General features: G+C 36.1%; 1 protein-coding gene across 3 annotated transcripts in view; it reads right to left on the reverse strand.

The window, feature by feature from the left end:
* Nucleotides 1–2,539: 2,539 nt before the first annotated feature.
* Nucleotides 2,540–13,852, reverse strand: part of DPY19L3 (dpy-19 like C-mannosyltransferase 3) — a 97,517-nt gene continuing 86,204 nt past the window's right edge. For 2 of the 3 annotated variants that reach the window (XM_072632080.1, XM_072632079.1), the window contains exons 17-19: nt 7,292–7,424; nt 4,585–4,743; nt 2,540–3,482 (exon numbers count right to left, since the gene is read on the reverse strand). In XM_072632080.1, coding sequence (XP_072488181.1) covers nt 3,321–3,482; nt 4,585–4,743; nt 7,292–7,424 — 454 coding nt within the window. In that variant the 3' untranslated portion in view covers nt 2,540–3,320. Of the gene's footprint in view, nt 3,483–4,584; nt 4,744–7,289; nt 7,425–13,852 lie in introns of those variants that run through there. The other variant, XM_072632081.1, reaches the window with a different exon arrangement.

Here is a 13,852-nt window from a genome sequence, read left to right on the forward strand (position 1 = left end):
ACTAAACCACATAGCTACAAACTGAAGATTCAACCCAAGCTAATAGGCAGTTGTATGGCCAAGGATGGCTAGAATAAAGATGAAAATAAAAGTTAAAAAAACTGATAAATGAAATAAAGACTCTCCCTTTTCCATCCTTAGTGATCACCTCTCTCTAGCACAGGGACATAGGTAGATTCCTCAGGCCTTGGCCTTGAGGGAAATAAAAACCACTTCTTTTGCATGATTTAAAAGACCTTTATTTAATATACAATCTTCACATGGTTCAGTATAACAAATTATAAAACGGTTTTCTATAAGATCTCACCCATAGGATGTTAAATCAGAAAGCCAATTATCACAGGAAAGTTGCTCCCCTCTGACCAAAAAGCCTCTCTTTACGACCTGATAAGTACTAACCACCTAGGCCTAAAGGCTGTACTGAAAAATGCTATGGGACACATTTGTCAGAACTGATGACTTGGGTGTATCAAAATTTCACTCTCTTAATTATAAGTTTGTGACTAACCCCAAAATGGAACCTTTGTAAAATTGAGGTAAATTTTTTACCATAAATTAACTGGTTTTTGTGTCTGACACTAAGTCCCTAAGAGACTTGTTACAATTTTGCTTGCTTTAGACAAAAGGAAAATAAAAATAAAGCCTAGATTTGATGGGAATATAATTATTTTGTGTCTTTTGAATTGTTTAGAACAATATTATGATTAGCATATAATCCTGTTCATATCTAGTTTTATATGACTAGCATTCTACTCCTGGTAAAAAGACCTTACATATACTCCAATCCTTTAAAGGAAAGGATGATGAAAAATTATGGTGAACATTAATCTAAGTAAGCCCTTTTGGCCACTAACTTTGGAGTGAGAACAGTCTTTGGGTGCACTAAGACCCATTCATTTGAAGTTAATACTAGGTTTTGAGGCTCTCTCCAAGTACTAATTGCTTGTCTATTTAAGGTAAAGATTAGGAAGGCCAGAGACTCAAGACTCTGCACCAGCTCACTCCAGGGTGGTGGCCAAGCTAGGGATACAAACCTCAAGTTATGAGTTTCCTCATTCTTCCCACTAGCCTGAGCTCCCTTCCTGTACATGCCACAGTGAGATTATAAAAAGGGCTCTGACTTAAGCTCTGAAAATGTCCAGGTGAGAGTTGGGAGATCTGCCTTTTAGGAAATTAAAAAAATTCTACTGTACACGGTCACAGTGTCTTGGAAAGAATAAGAATGTGTGGGCTCTGTTTGGCACACTTTTTTTTTCTTCTGGCACTTTATATTTTCCATGAAAATATTTGATCAACATGGAATGATTTGGCAACACTGTTACTGTTACATAAACTTAATAAAAAAGCATCTTGTGCCATCTATATGACAATGAATAGCAGCGAAATATCCAGACAATTTCCCAGGGTGATAAATCTACAACCAAATTCTCAAAAGGAACAGATGAATACTTGTAGGATGCATAAGGTTTTGTTCAAATATATGAAAAGAGGGCTGATGATTTAAAAATTGAACCCCATAGTCTAACACAGTACCTTACATGTGCTTGATTTTCAATTATTGTAAGGCACTCAATGAAGAACTTACTGACCCATGCTGTCAGCTACAACAGGCATGCATCATTACTGGCTTAATTAAAGTTTTAATAATGATTAAAATGTTTTATTATTGTATTATGTTAAACTGCAGTGGACTCCAACCTCATTAAGGGATACAGGAAAGAAATGATTCAGGAGCTTTGGATGCACAATTTAATAGCCCAGCTACTGTCAAGTTTTGATTTAAATAAGTTTTGATAAAAGCTCACTATCCTTTTGTGTTCAACATGAAAGTGCAGAAAGATTCTGAATGCTGCTTAATGAGTATTTACTGAATATAAAATTATTTGAACATGTGACATATCCATCTCAATCCCTCTGGTAATGTACCTTAGAACAACTACAAGGGGAAGGCATTTAAATCATTTGGCATTGGTGCATACAGCAGTGGTGAAAGTTAATCTCATTAGCCATCTTGATTTAATTAAATATACAATATGTTTTTAGCAGCATCTTTTTTTTATATTTTCATTAGAAATTAATTGTAGCAGTAATCCATCAGAAATTTCTTGAGCAGGTATACATATTACCAGGGCTGCTTACAAGTATTTCAGTATTGGGATAGACTTAGAGGCACTTAATTACCTTTCAGAAAGGAAAAAAAAATAAAGATAGAAGGTACCTCGTTAAGGTTGGAGCTGACATACGTCACACTTGGTATGAGAATGCAGTTTGCCTAAAAATACCATAATAGTGACATAGTTAAGACAACATTTAAAAAAGTAGATAGATACTAAGCTGTAAAAATACAAAAGCTAAAACCAGAACACAGGTTACCAAAGTTAGTAAACCTGGCAATTCTAAAACAAGTACAAAATGAAACAAAAGAATAGTAATGGAAGGAAAAAGGTTAAAATAGTATAAATGTGCTTTAAAACAAAAACACCAAATAGTAATAAAACAATTTCTAATTGAATATCCTATTATGAAACAAAACAATCTTCCTACACATACTTTTCTGCCATTCTAAGAATCTAAGATACTTAATTGTTACACTCTTCTGTGCCTATCACTTTAAAATTTTGTTTTAATGAAAGATGTGTTTTACTGAAGTGCTTGCTCAAACACACATCAATGAAAAATTATCAAATAAATTCACAGAGCCATCGCAATTTTTGAATGCTAGGAGTGTGAAATTTGAAATGTCTGTAAAGTTTACAGAAAAAACAGAATAACAGTAAACTTTGTTTTTAACTGCTACACCATCATTAGTGTATATAATACTTCAACAGCATGTAATAATTAAATTGAAAGGATATTATTCACTAATTCTGTTACAAAGTCACTTGATTCAGTTCAATAAAATCCAAAATAAGCTTAAAAATATTTCCAATCCTAAGCAGACTCAGTATTTCCATCAGATTGAAAGTAGCTCAAACAACAAAGTTCCAGGTCACTGTTAGAAACATGGTTACACTCAACACAATGAACACCAGTGGAAATAGTTAGACAAAAAAAAAGACAGTTTATGTAGAATGCCTTCAAAAATATCAACACTCATGTAAACTTCTAGAGTACTGATTAACCTCACAGCATTAAACTACAAGCGAAATTCATTTACCATGAAGCCTTGTGTGTTGCTACAGAATGGGGCTACTCAAAATGGTGTGGAGAGCAGCATGAGTCTGGTGAAGGCTCAAAACTGACTCATGACACGGGAATTTCATCATGTTGGGCTTCACTAGAATGAAATTTCACCTGGATCAGAATGATCACAAGTTGTGTTACTTGTGCCTAGACAGCTTGTAAACATGGAATGTTTTGTTCTGGAACACTCTGGTGAAGTGCGCAGAGTATGAAGGCGAGTTTCTTTTGATTTCTTCACAGAAGCGAGGGTGCTTGGCAGGCTTTAAATCAGGATCATTCTCTCCTGGGCCATCCATTACCTAAAGACCAAGATGAAAACTTATGTAAACTTGGAAAATATGCATAGTTATAAATGAAAGTCAGGTGCTTTTAGGAATTATGTATGAGGCACAGCTAAATTGAAAATTTCTAATTTTAGAGCTGGAAGTCCGTTAAAGATCATCTACTTCTCCCTCACTTTACACGTGAGGAAATTGAGGCCTAGACCTAACAAAAGGACTTGCCAAAGTCACACCATCTGTGGTAGAAGCAGGAACATAACATGACCCAGATCACCTGACTCTTTGTCCAGTTCTTTCACTTGTACCACATTTTTTTTTCCAAGAAAATAAAGAAGATTCCTCCTATTCACCCCAATAAATATGTAAAGATGGTCATGAGACATGATGTGCTTATCAAAAAGAAAGCTTACCTTAAAAACAAAAGTAAAGATTGGTACAGTACTAGAATCCGTTAAGTCCAGGGCTCTTTGGGTCATGGCTCACTAAGAGCATTAATAAGGGTTATTCCAGGCCGTCTTACTTCTGAGTGAAAGTATGAGTCTTAAACCTATTTCTTCCTTCATGCCTCATTCAAGTCATCCAACAAATATTTATCTAGTGCTTCTTGTGCACAAGTCCTAAGACTCTATCTAACCTCCATGATCTACTCTCCCTCTCAGGTAATAAATAATATGAAAAAGAATGCAGGCTGAGCAATTTTTCTTGTCTCTTATGAAACTCAAATTCCCCACATGTAAAGATCCTTGTGTCTGTTCTTTCCAGGGCCTAGCAGAGCAGTAGTCTTTCTCTGGAGGTGGCCAGGGATAGTTATTTTGCTATACTACCGCTATAGACCAGAAAGTCTTTTTTTCAGATGTGTGGCACTGCTCACAAGAACTGCAAATACTTTAATAGGGCATTTCCATTTCCATTCTTAGGAAAAAAAGTCAGCATGCATATCCTAGTAACCAGTGGGTTCCTAGTGCCTTACTCATATGCATGGATAATATATGCTTTATTAATATGATGTTATAATATAAAAAATTAGTAACTAGCCATACCAGCTAAGGAACTTATTGATTAGTTATGACCCTTGCCCTCTCAGAGGATACTCTGTAAAAAGAGTGACTACTGTGCTTACATGTCCGTTAGCTATGTCAAGCAAGTCTCGGAGGCGGCAGCCTCTGTTGTGCCTTCTTTCATAGCAAATGCTGTCTTCCAAGATGACATAGTCTGTGCCAAAGGACCTCAGGAGGGAATAAACTTCCTCAGGAGATCTCTTTGCATATATCTGATAAACCTTTTGAAAAGGAAAGAAAATAGTATAAGAATATACACTCACCAAACCAGGAACAAAGTCGTGCTTATTTTAATAGGATCATGCTGAAGAAAAAGAGAAAGGGAATCCCTAGGGATATACCTGTTACAAACAACTACTTGAAAATATATGGTCAAAAGTTTCAACTAAATGCAATTCAACATTTATGAAGCACCTACTGTGTGCCAGGCACTGTGACAGATGAATGAGACACAAAAACAAATCAGTTCCTGCCTTCAAAGAGCTTACATTCTACTGTGAGAGAAACAACACATACAGAAGCAAATGCAAAACAAACAAAGTAATTTGAGGGACCAGGCACTGAGAATGGAGAGAATCAAGAAAGGCTTCTTAGAGGAGATGGCACAGAAGTGGAACCATTTTTGAAAGTAAACTAGAGATTCCAGAAGCAGAGATGAGGAGGGAAGATATTCCAAGAATGAAAGACACTGTGCAAAGCATGACATGGAAGCCGGAAGCTTGAGCCCGTAACAATGGCTTTGGAACTGACTAAACCCTCAAATCATCACTTTTAAAGGGAAATTTTAAAAGTGACCAAAATCATTCTAACTCCAATCCCTTGGTTTCACATGTCTTTTGAAGGCTTCATTTCGTTTACATAGTGCTTCAAGGTTTGCAAAGACTTGAACGCAGTGAAGACAGCCAGGCAGTCTGCACAGTAGTTTGAAAATGAGTTTAGAAGCTCACCCATCTTCTTTTCCTTTTCTCCTGTTCCTGAGGAAGAATTGACACCTCTCTCTGTGATAAGGCCAGCCCTTCTATCTGTACCATTGATTTAATACCTTCTCTCACCTACGCAGGTTAGTAAACCAATAATTCCTTCTCCTGTGCATCTCAAACTTTTTCTTATGTATTGTTTTTCCTCCTTAACTAAAACACATGCAAGTCTACTCCATCCTTATAAAATCTTCCCTTGACCCTAATATGCTGTCAAGCTATCATATCATCCTGCACTGTTACTGCAAATCTCCTAGTCTCGACATGCTCCCTCTATACATCATATATGAGCTCTTTCTATATACCATACAGCTAACTTCTCAATCTTGCAGCCTGGCTTTCAGCTCTACCACCTGGCTGAAACTGTTCCCTCTAAGGTTACCAACAGACTCATAATTCAATGGCCTTTTCTCAGCCCTTATTCTCCTTGAACACTATGCAGCCTGACACTACTGAACACCTCTGCCTCTTGGATACTCTTTCCTCCCTTGGTTTCAGTAACATTACTTTCTTTCAGTCCTTCCCTGCTTGTCTTGTATGATCACTCACTCATTCTCAGTCTCCTCTGATGGACCATTATTCATCTCCTGTACTCTCAGTTTGGTGTTCCCCAGGGCTCTGTCCTAGGTCCTTTCTTCTTTTTTTCTACATAGGATCTCTCAGAAATCTCATCAGTTCCTATATAGATCAAGTCTTAAGCTCTCTCCTGAATTCCAGTTCCATAGTCCCATCTGCATGCTAGATATTTCCTTTCAGATGTTTCATGGGCATCTCAAATAAAACATGTTCAAAACAGAGCTAATTATCTTCTCCCCTAAACTACCTTTCCTCCACACTTCCAGAGTGGAGACTCCTTCTTTCTCAAGATCCATTTACAATAAGTTATCAAGTCATTTCAGTTCTATCTCCCTCTCACATCTGTTTCTTTCTCTCTACTCACAGAACCACCACCCTAATTCAGACTCTCATCACCTCTCCTGGACTACTATAAAAGCATTCTAGCCAGCCTGCTTTCCTCTAGTCACTTCCTTTTCTAATCCAGTCTGTGCACAGCTGCCAAAATAATCTTAAAGCACAGATTTCACCATGTCACATATCCTGCTCTCAAACACGTCCAGTGGCTTCTACTTGACTATAATATAACAGATGAAATTTAAGCCTAGTATAGAAGGCCCTCCATAATCTGGCCTCCACCTATCTTTCTAGGCTTAGTTCATACTATTCCTAATCATCATTTCTTTGTTCCAGTCAAACTGGTCTAAATTGTTCCAGAACCTATACTCCATCTCTGGCCTGTGTACGTTGGCACAAGTCATTACTCAGGTCTTTAATTATCTTATCTCCTCATCTTCATGTCTTAGGATCCTAACCTTCCTTTGAAGATGCCACCTTCTCAGTGAAGTCTTCTTTGATTCCCTCCTTCCATTTCCTTCCTCTCCCCTTTTCAATATTCTTTGTTTCATTTTTATGCCACCTTTCTATGACTGTTGTATCCTTCCAATAGAATGTAAGCTCTTTGGAGGCAGACTATTTTGTTTATGTCTTTGTATCCCTAGTATAGTGCTTTGTATATAGATGGTGACTGACCAATGTTTGCTGAAATAAATTGAATACAAGAATTTTAAAGGGTGAATTCTCTGGATTACAGATTTTCTTCTAATTCTCAGTTCCTGTAAACTCCAAATCATAGACATCCTGCATGAAATTCAATTTAGCAGCAAACATAGGGGAAACTAGAACAAACTTGGTGGGCCATCCTAAAGACCAATTCAGGGCTTGAGAGGGCACTGACCTCTTTTGTCCTCTCTCTCAGTCCCTTATCTTCATAGTGTGGGTGATTGGTCAAGGTCCTCCCTGTGCACAGTTTGACTCCAGCTAACAACTGCATGCTTCCAGCAAAAACAGCCTTCCTGGGAGTGTTTGACCTGTTTGGAAACAGGGTTTCCAAATTTTGAGAAAAATCTTGTGTTATTAATTGAAAAACAAATTCTTTCACCATTCTTTTGAACTCATTCAATCATGTTAACACATCTGGAATTAGGAAGAACAAATAAGCCAAGATAAATTCACACTATAGTGATTTCTGATTTGAAGTTCAATGGTTCTCCAGAATAAACTACCAGGAAGGACCAATTATAACAAACTTATAGGAGCATGTTCTGAGCTGCAAGAGACCTTAGAGACTTTCTAGTCTCATCCTCTCAATTTACAGATGAAGAAACTGAGGCCACAGGCTAAGTGGCCTGATCACATAGATAAGAGCAGAGATGGGATCCAAATCTAGGCTTTCTGACTCCAAATTCAGAGATCATTCCAATGATAAGAAGTTATATAGCATAACAAATGGCTTTTATAACATGCAGCTCCTGGGTGTGGTATATCACCTTTAAAGCACTAACTTTTCTTTGCTATCAGGACTAATGAAACAGAATTCAGGAGAAATTCACTGATTCTTGGAATTGGGCTTAAGTGAAAGGCCATCTAGGCTAACACCGTCCAAATGGTGGAACAACAGCTGACCTCAAGAGCAGATTCCCAGGGTTTTCACTCTGTTCTAAGGACAGAATAGTCACAAACACTTTGCCTGAGTGAGTCATTTATGACAGAATCCATAAAAATCATGGAAAGAAACAACCAACCCAGCAGCAGAGATGGTGTTACCATTATCAACTCTTCAAAGAAAAGCATCCTCTCTTATTTTTCTTCCTTTCTCTCTCACTCAGTCCTAAGACACTGATTAAATGACCACTGTCCATGGGAAGTGTTTGTGATGCTCACATGTGCTTTTTAAAAAAGGTACAGTCCCTGCCCTCAAAGAGCTTACATTCTAAAAAGCAGGAAGAGGTAATGTCCCTATGTCTGATGCAAATGATTTTTACGAAAGAACCAATAAAATAGGTAAAGCATTAGTTAATTTGATTAAAAAACTACATCACTCATATTAAAAATGAAAAAGGTGAATATATCACTAACAAAGATGAAGTTAAAGCAATTATAAGAAGTAATTTTGCTCAATCATGTGCCAATAAAGTTAAAATTTAAGTGAAATGGAAAAATAGTTACAAAAATATAAATTGCTTAGATTAGCAGAAGAAGAAATAGAATATCTAAGTAGTTATATTTTTAGAAAAATAAATTGAACAGCTTCCTAAGAAAAAAGGCACCAGATGAATTTACAAGTGAATTCTATCAAACATCTAAAGATCAACTAATTCCAATATTAAATAAATTATCGAGAATAATAGACAAAGAATGGGTCCTACCAAACTCCTTTTATGAAACAATTGCCATACTGATACCTAAACCAGGAAGAGTAAAAACAGAGAAGGAAAAGGAAGACCAATTTCATAAATAAATATGGATGCAAAAATACTAAATAAAATACTAGCTAAAAGGTTAAAACAATATATTACAAAGATTATACATTATGACTGAATGGGATTTATACCACAAATGCAGGGATGGTTTAATGTAAGGAAAACTATTAACATATTTGATTATATCAATAATGAAAGATTAAAAATCATATGATTATATCAATAAATGTAGAAAAAACTTGATAAAGTACAACACACATTTCTATTAAAAAAAGCATTTGAAAGTATAGGTATAAATGGATTTTTTTCCCCTTAAACTGAGAAAAAGCATTTATCTAAAACCATCAGCAAGCATTATTTGTAATGGGGCTAAGCTAGAAGCCTTCCCAGTAAGATCAGGTATGAAACAAGGATGCCCACTGTCAGCAATATTATTAAATATTGTTTTGGAAATCCTAGCAGTAGCAATAAGACAAGAAAAAGAAACAGAAGGAATCAGAATAGGGAATGAGGTAATAACATTATCTCTTTTTGCAGACTATGATGATACTTGGAAAATCCCAAAGACAACTAAAAAGATAGCTGAAACAATAATTTTAGCAAAGTAGCAGAATAAAAAGTAAATCCACATAAATCAACAGTATTTCCATATATCAGAAATAATATCCTACAAGAAAAGATAGTAAGAGAGACTCTATTTAAAATAACTTGAGACAGCATAAAATACCTGGGTACATCTGTCAAAACAAACTCAGGAACTATATAAACAAAATTATAAAAAACTTTTCATATAAATAAAATCAGATTTAAATAATTGAAGAAATAATTGTTCATGTGCAGGTAGGGCCAATATAATAAAAATGACAATTTTACCTAACCTAATTTATGTGTTCCATGCCATCCCAATTAAATTGCTAAAAAAGTATTTTACTGAATTAGAAAAAATAATAAAATTCATTTGGAAGAACAAAAAGTCAAAAATATCAAAGGAACTAATGGAAAAAATGTAAAGGAAGGAAATTCAGCAGTACCAGATCTTAAACTATATTATAGGGCAGTAATTATCAAAACTATTTGATAATGGCTAAAAAAAAGGCAGATCAGTGGACATACATTTTATAGCACCAAATAGATTTAGTAACCTTGTATTTGGCAAGTGTAAAGACTCAAATTTTTGTGATGAGAATTCATTATTTGGTAAAAATTGGGAGGAAAACTGGAAAGCAGTCTGGCAGAAATTGGGCATAGCCTAGTATCTTCTACCCTTTACCAAGATAAGGTGAAAATGAATATGTGACCTAGATATGAAGAGAAAATACTACATGAAAATGTGAAGAACATGGAAAATGTTACCTATCAGATTTATGAATAGGCAAATAATTTATGAACAAACAAGACAAAGAGAGCAGAGTGAGGTGTAAAATGGATAATTTCAATTACATTAAGAAGTTTTGGTGCAAATAAAACAAATGTAGCCAAGATCAGAAGGAATGCAGAAAATTGGGGAAAACATTTTTATAGACAGTTTCTCAGATGAAGGTTTCATATCTTAAATATATAAAGAACTTTGTCAAAGCTTTAAGAATATGAGCCATTCCCTAATTGATGCAGTTTCCTGATGAAGAAAAAGGCTTCAAATCATTATTGATTAGTGAAATGCAAATTAAAACAATTTTGAAATATCATTTAATACCTATCAGATTAGCTAAAATGGTTGAAGGGGAAAGCAAAATGTTGGAGGGGATGGGGAAAAACTGGGACACTAATTCACTGTTAGAACTGTGACCTGATCCAAAGAGTCTGGAGAACAATCTGGAATCATGCCCAAAGAGTTATGAAACTGCCTGTCCCCTTTGGCCCACCAATACCATTGCTTGCTCTATTTATGATGACAATTAGTTTAAAAGGAAAAGAATGTATATTTTCTAAAATATTTACAGAAGCTCTTTTTGTGGTGGCAAAAAACTGGAAATTATGGGGATGCCCATCAATTGTGGAGTGGCTGAACAAGCTGTCACATATGATAGTGATGGAATACTATTATGCCATAAGAAATGATGAGCTCGTTGACTTTAGAACAATATGGGTAGACTTGCACAAAATAATGAATAGTGAAACAAGGAGAACCAAGAGAATGCGATGTGTAGTAACCAATATTATATTAAGAACAACTTTGAGGAACTAAGTCATCTTGACTATTATAAATAACTCACATTAACTGAAAAGGACCTATGAAAGAAGACACTATCTTCATCCAAAGAAAGAACTGATAAATAGGAGTACACACAGAATGATTTTATGCATACATACATATTTCTGTCAAACTGCAGTCATCTCTAGGGCAGGGTAGGGAGGGAAGGAAAAAAGGAGAAAAAAGAAAGTTACATAACTTTAAAAGGAATAGCAAATTGTAAATAATAAATCTAAAGTTTCATGTGTAATCAGAAATGCTATTTCATAAATTAAAAATAAAATTTAAAAAATGTCTATACACATGGTAAGGTGTGCTAGGGCAAAGGAGAGATCAAGACAAAGTACTTTAGGCAAATGTGAGTAGAGAACATTTTCATCTGGAAGAGAGGACTCTGTGAAAGTTTCATAGAGGAGACTGAGCCTCAATCAAGTGTTGCCAGAAAAGGACTCTCAATGGAAGATATGGAAAAGAAAAAAGGAGGAAAAAAAGGCCACAAACAAAAGCTACACTTTTCTTTTCATGAAGGACATTTCTTTACAATTATATCTGGGGGAAAACTTCTCCACACGCATCTTGGAAGATATAAGACCCATTGAAAAACGTTTTCCTTTCCTCTGTGATGCCAGAGCAGAAATAGTGTTAGAATCAAATCTACAATGAAGGCTTCTCCATCTCCATTTCTTCATCTGTAAAATGGGGATAACGATAGCAACAACTTCACAAGGTTGCTTTGAGGCAGTTAGGTGGTACAATGGATAAAGGCACCGAGCCTGGAACCAAGAAAACCTGAATTTAAATAAGGCCTCAGACACAAGCTAGGTGATTCTGGGAAAATCACTTAACCTCATTTTGTCTCATTTTCTTCATCTGTAAAATGGAAAATGCTAAAAAGATATGGCAGAGAAGAGGGGGTGATGCCAATCAACTATCCTCTATCCATAGATTCTTCTGCACCAGAAAATATATAATAAACATGGCCTTTCACCTAGGAAAAGACCTAACCTCTGCTTTTGGAAGTGGGCATCAGAAAGATTATGGCTTGTGAGTTACTGTAAAGATGCGCAGTTTTCTACATTCTTGCTGTTTCTCAAAGAAATCAGGAACAAGCAAACTTGAAATTCAATTTATGAACAAAGTGTTTTCTGATATCAGTTGCATTAGAATAAATCATAGTTTTCAAAACAAGAATTACACCAGGACTAAAAGTTCACAGAAGTTACTTAATAAATGTTTTACTGAGCTGAATTCATAAGCAGAAGCTCTGATCTTAAGATTTGGTAGATTTAGGGCCCAAATGCTCTCATTTTTAAGATAAGCTGTATCACAGCCATTTCTCACAAATACTTACTTACTAAAAAGGTAGGGAAATATATGCAGAAAAGACAGTGTGACTGATTTAGAGCTTCAAAAGACCTCAGAGGCCACTCCTTTATTTAATAGATGTGGAAACTGAGGCCCAGAAGTTAAATGACTTGCCCAAGTTCACGACAATGAATCTGGTACTCTTGCCATTAAACCACACTGCCTACATTTTCTGACTTCCTTGCTGATGAACAGGAAGCACACTGTCACACAGCACAGGAAGGAGAGAACTGCTTCCAAATAAGATTGTGTTGGTAAACTCCAAATGGTATGGGACCTCAAAGATCACATCATTTTTTTTTAATAGAACAGAATGGAAGCAGATATTCTTCACAACTGTGGCTAGGAGGACAATTCTAAACCAAAGGACAGAAGCAATCATGAAAGTCCAAAGGGACAGTTTCAAACATGAAAAATTCAGAGAAACACAGGACAATTTATGAACTAATACAGAGGTAAGTAAGCAGAAAAAGAATAATATACACAATGATAACAGCTTAAAAAACACACTAAAAAGTAGCCAGCATCCAAATAATTGTAATAACCTGCCTTGGTCCCACAGAACAGACAGTAAAACATACCTCCTCAGCAGTCAGTCAACAAGTATTTATCATGTGCCAGGTGTGGAGGAGGTAAACTATGAACTTGGAATAAACATCTCAGAAAAAAACTAACTTTAGAGGTCAAAGAAACAAAGCTACAGGGTTGGATATACAGACAGACACAGGTCCTCAGTATGTATTTTATTTGATAACAGTATGAGCCTTATTGATTTCTATCCTGAAGGAGGCCTCCACTATCTCAGAGATCTCCTGTCCCATAAGAATATTAGGATGAGATTAACTACAGATAAAACCATCTTTGGCAACTGAGACTCTAATCCCAATATTAACAATTTCTCCCCCAAATCACCTGGCACTCTGTCCCTATTACTCAACCTCCCAAATAAGAAAGGTAACTGAACAGTCTCACCTGATAGGCCCCTTTTGTCATGTGTAACATCAGCCCTAAGGATTTGTGAAGCTCTATGTGAGCTTCTAATTACCTAGTTGCTAATTACCTAGAAACTGCCCAATAGCTAATGAAGATTCAACTTTTTATCTTCTAACCTTGCCTCATTATTTATTGACAGCCAGGTGAAGGACTAACATTGGAGGAATTACTCTCTAGGAGGATCCTAAGACTTTTCATTTGTGACCAGGAAGAGCTAAGATGGTGGAGAAAAGGCAGTGACTCATCTGAACTCTCCCTCAGACCCCTCTGAACACCTTCAAATAATGCCATAAAACAATTCCTGAAGTAGCAGAACCCTCAAAAGGGGGTGGCAGTAAAATAATTTTCCAGCCAAACACAACTTAGAAGGTCGGCAGGAAAGGTCTTTCACACCTGGTGAGAGTGGAGTACAGTCCAGTGCAGGCTAAGCCAGCACAGGCTGGACCCCAGCAAACCAGGGAACAGGCCTTGGGAGCTACTAAAGAAT

Source organism: Notamacropus eugenii, chromosome 1 (assembly GCF_028372415.1).
Source record: "Notamacropus eugenii isolate mMacEug1 chromosome 1, mMacEug1.pri_v2, whole genome shotgun sequence".
NCBI classification, from domain to species: domain Eukaryota; kingdom Metazoa; phylum Chordata; class Mammalia; order Diprotodontia; family Macropodidae; genus Notamacropus; species Notamacropus eugenii.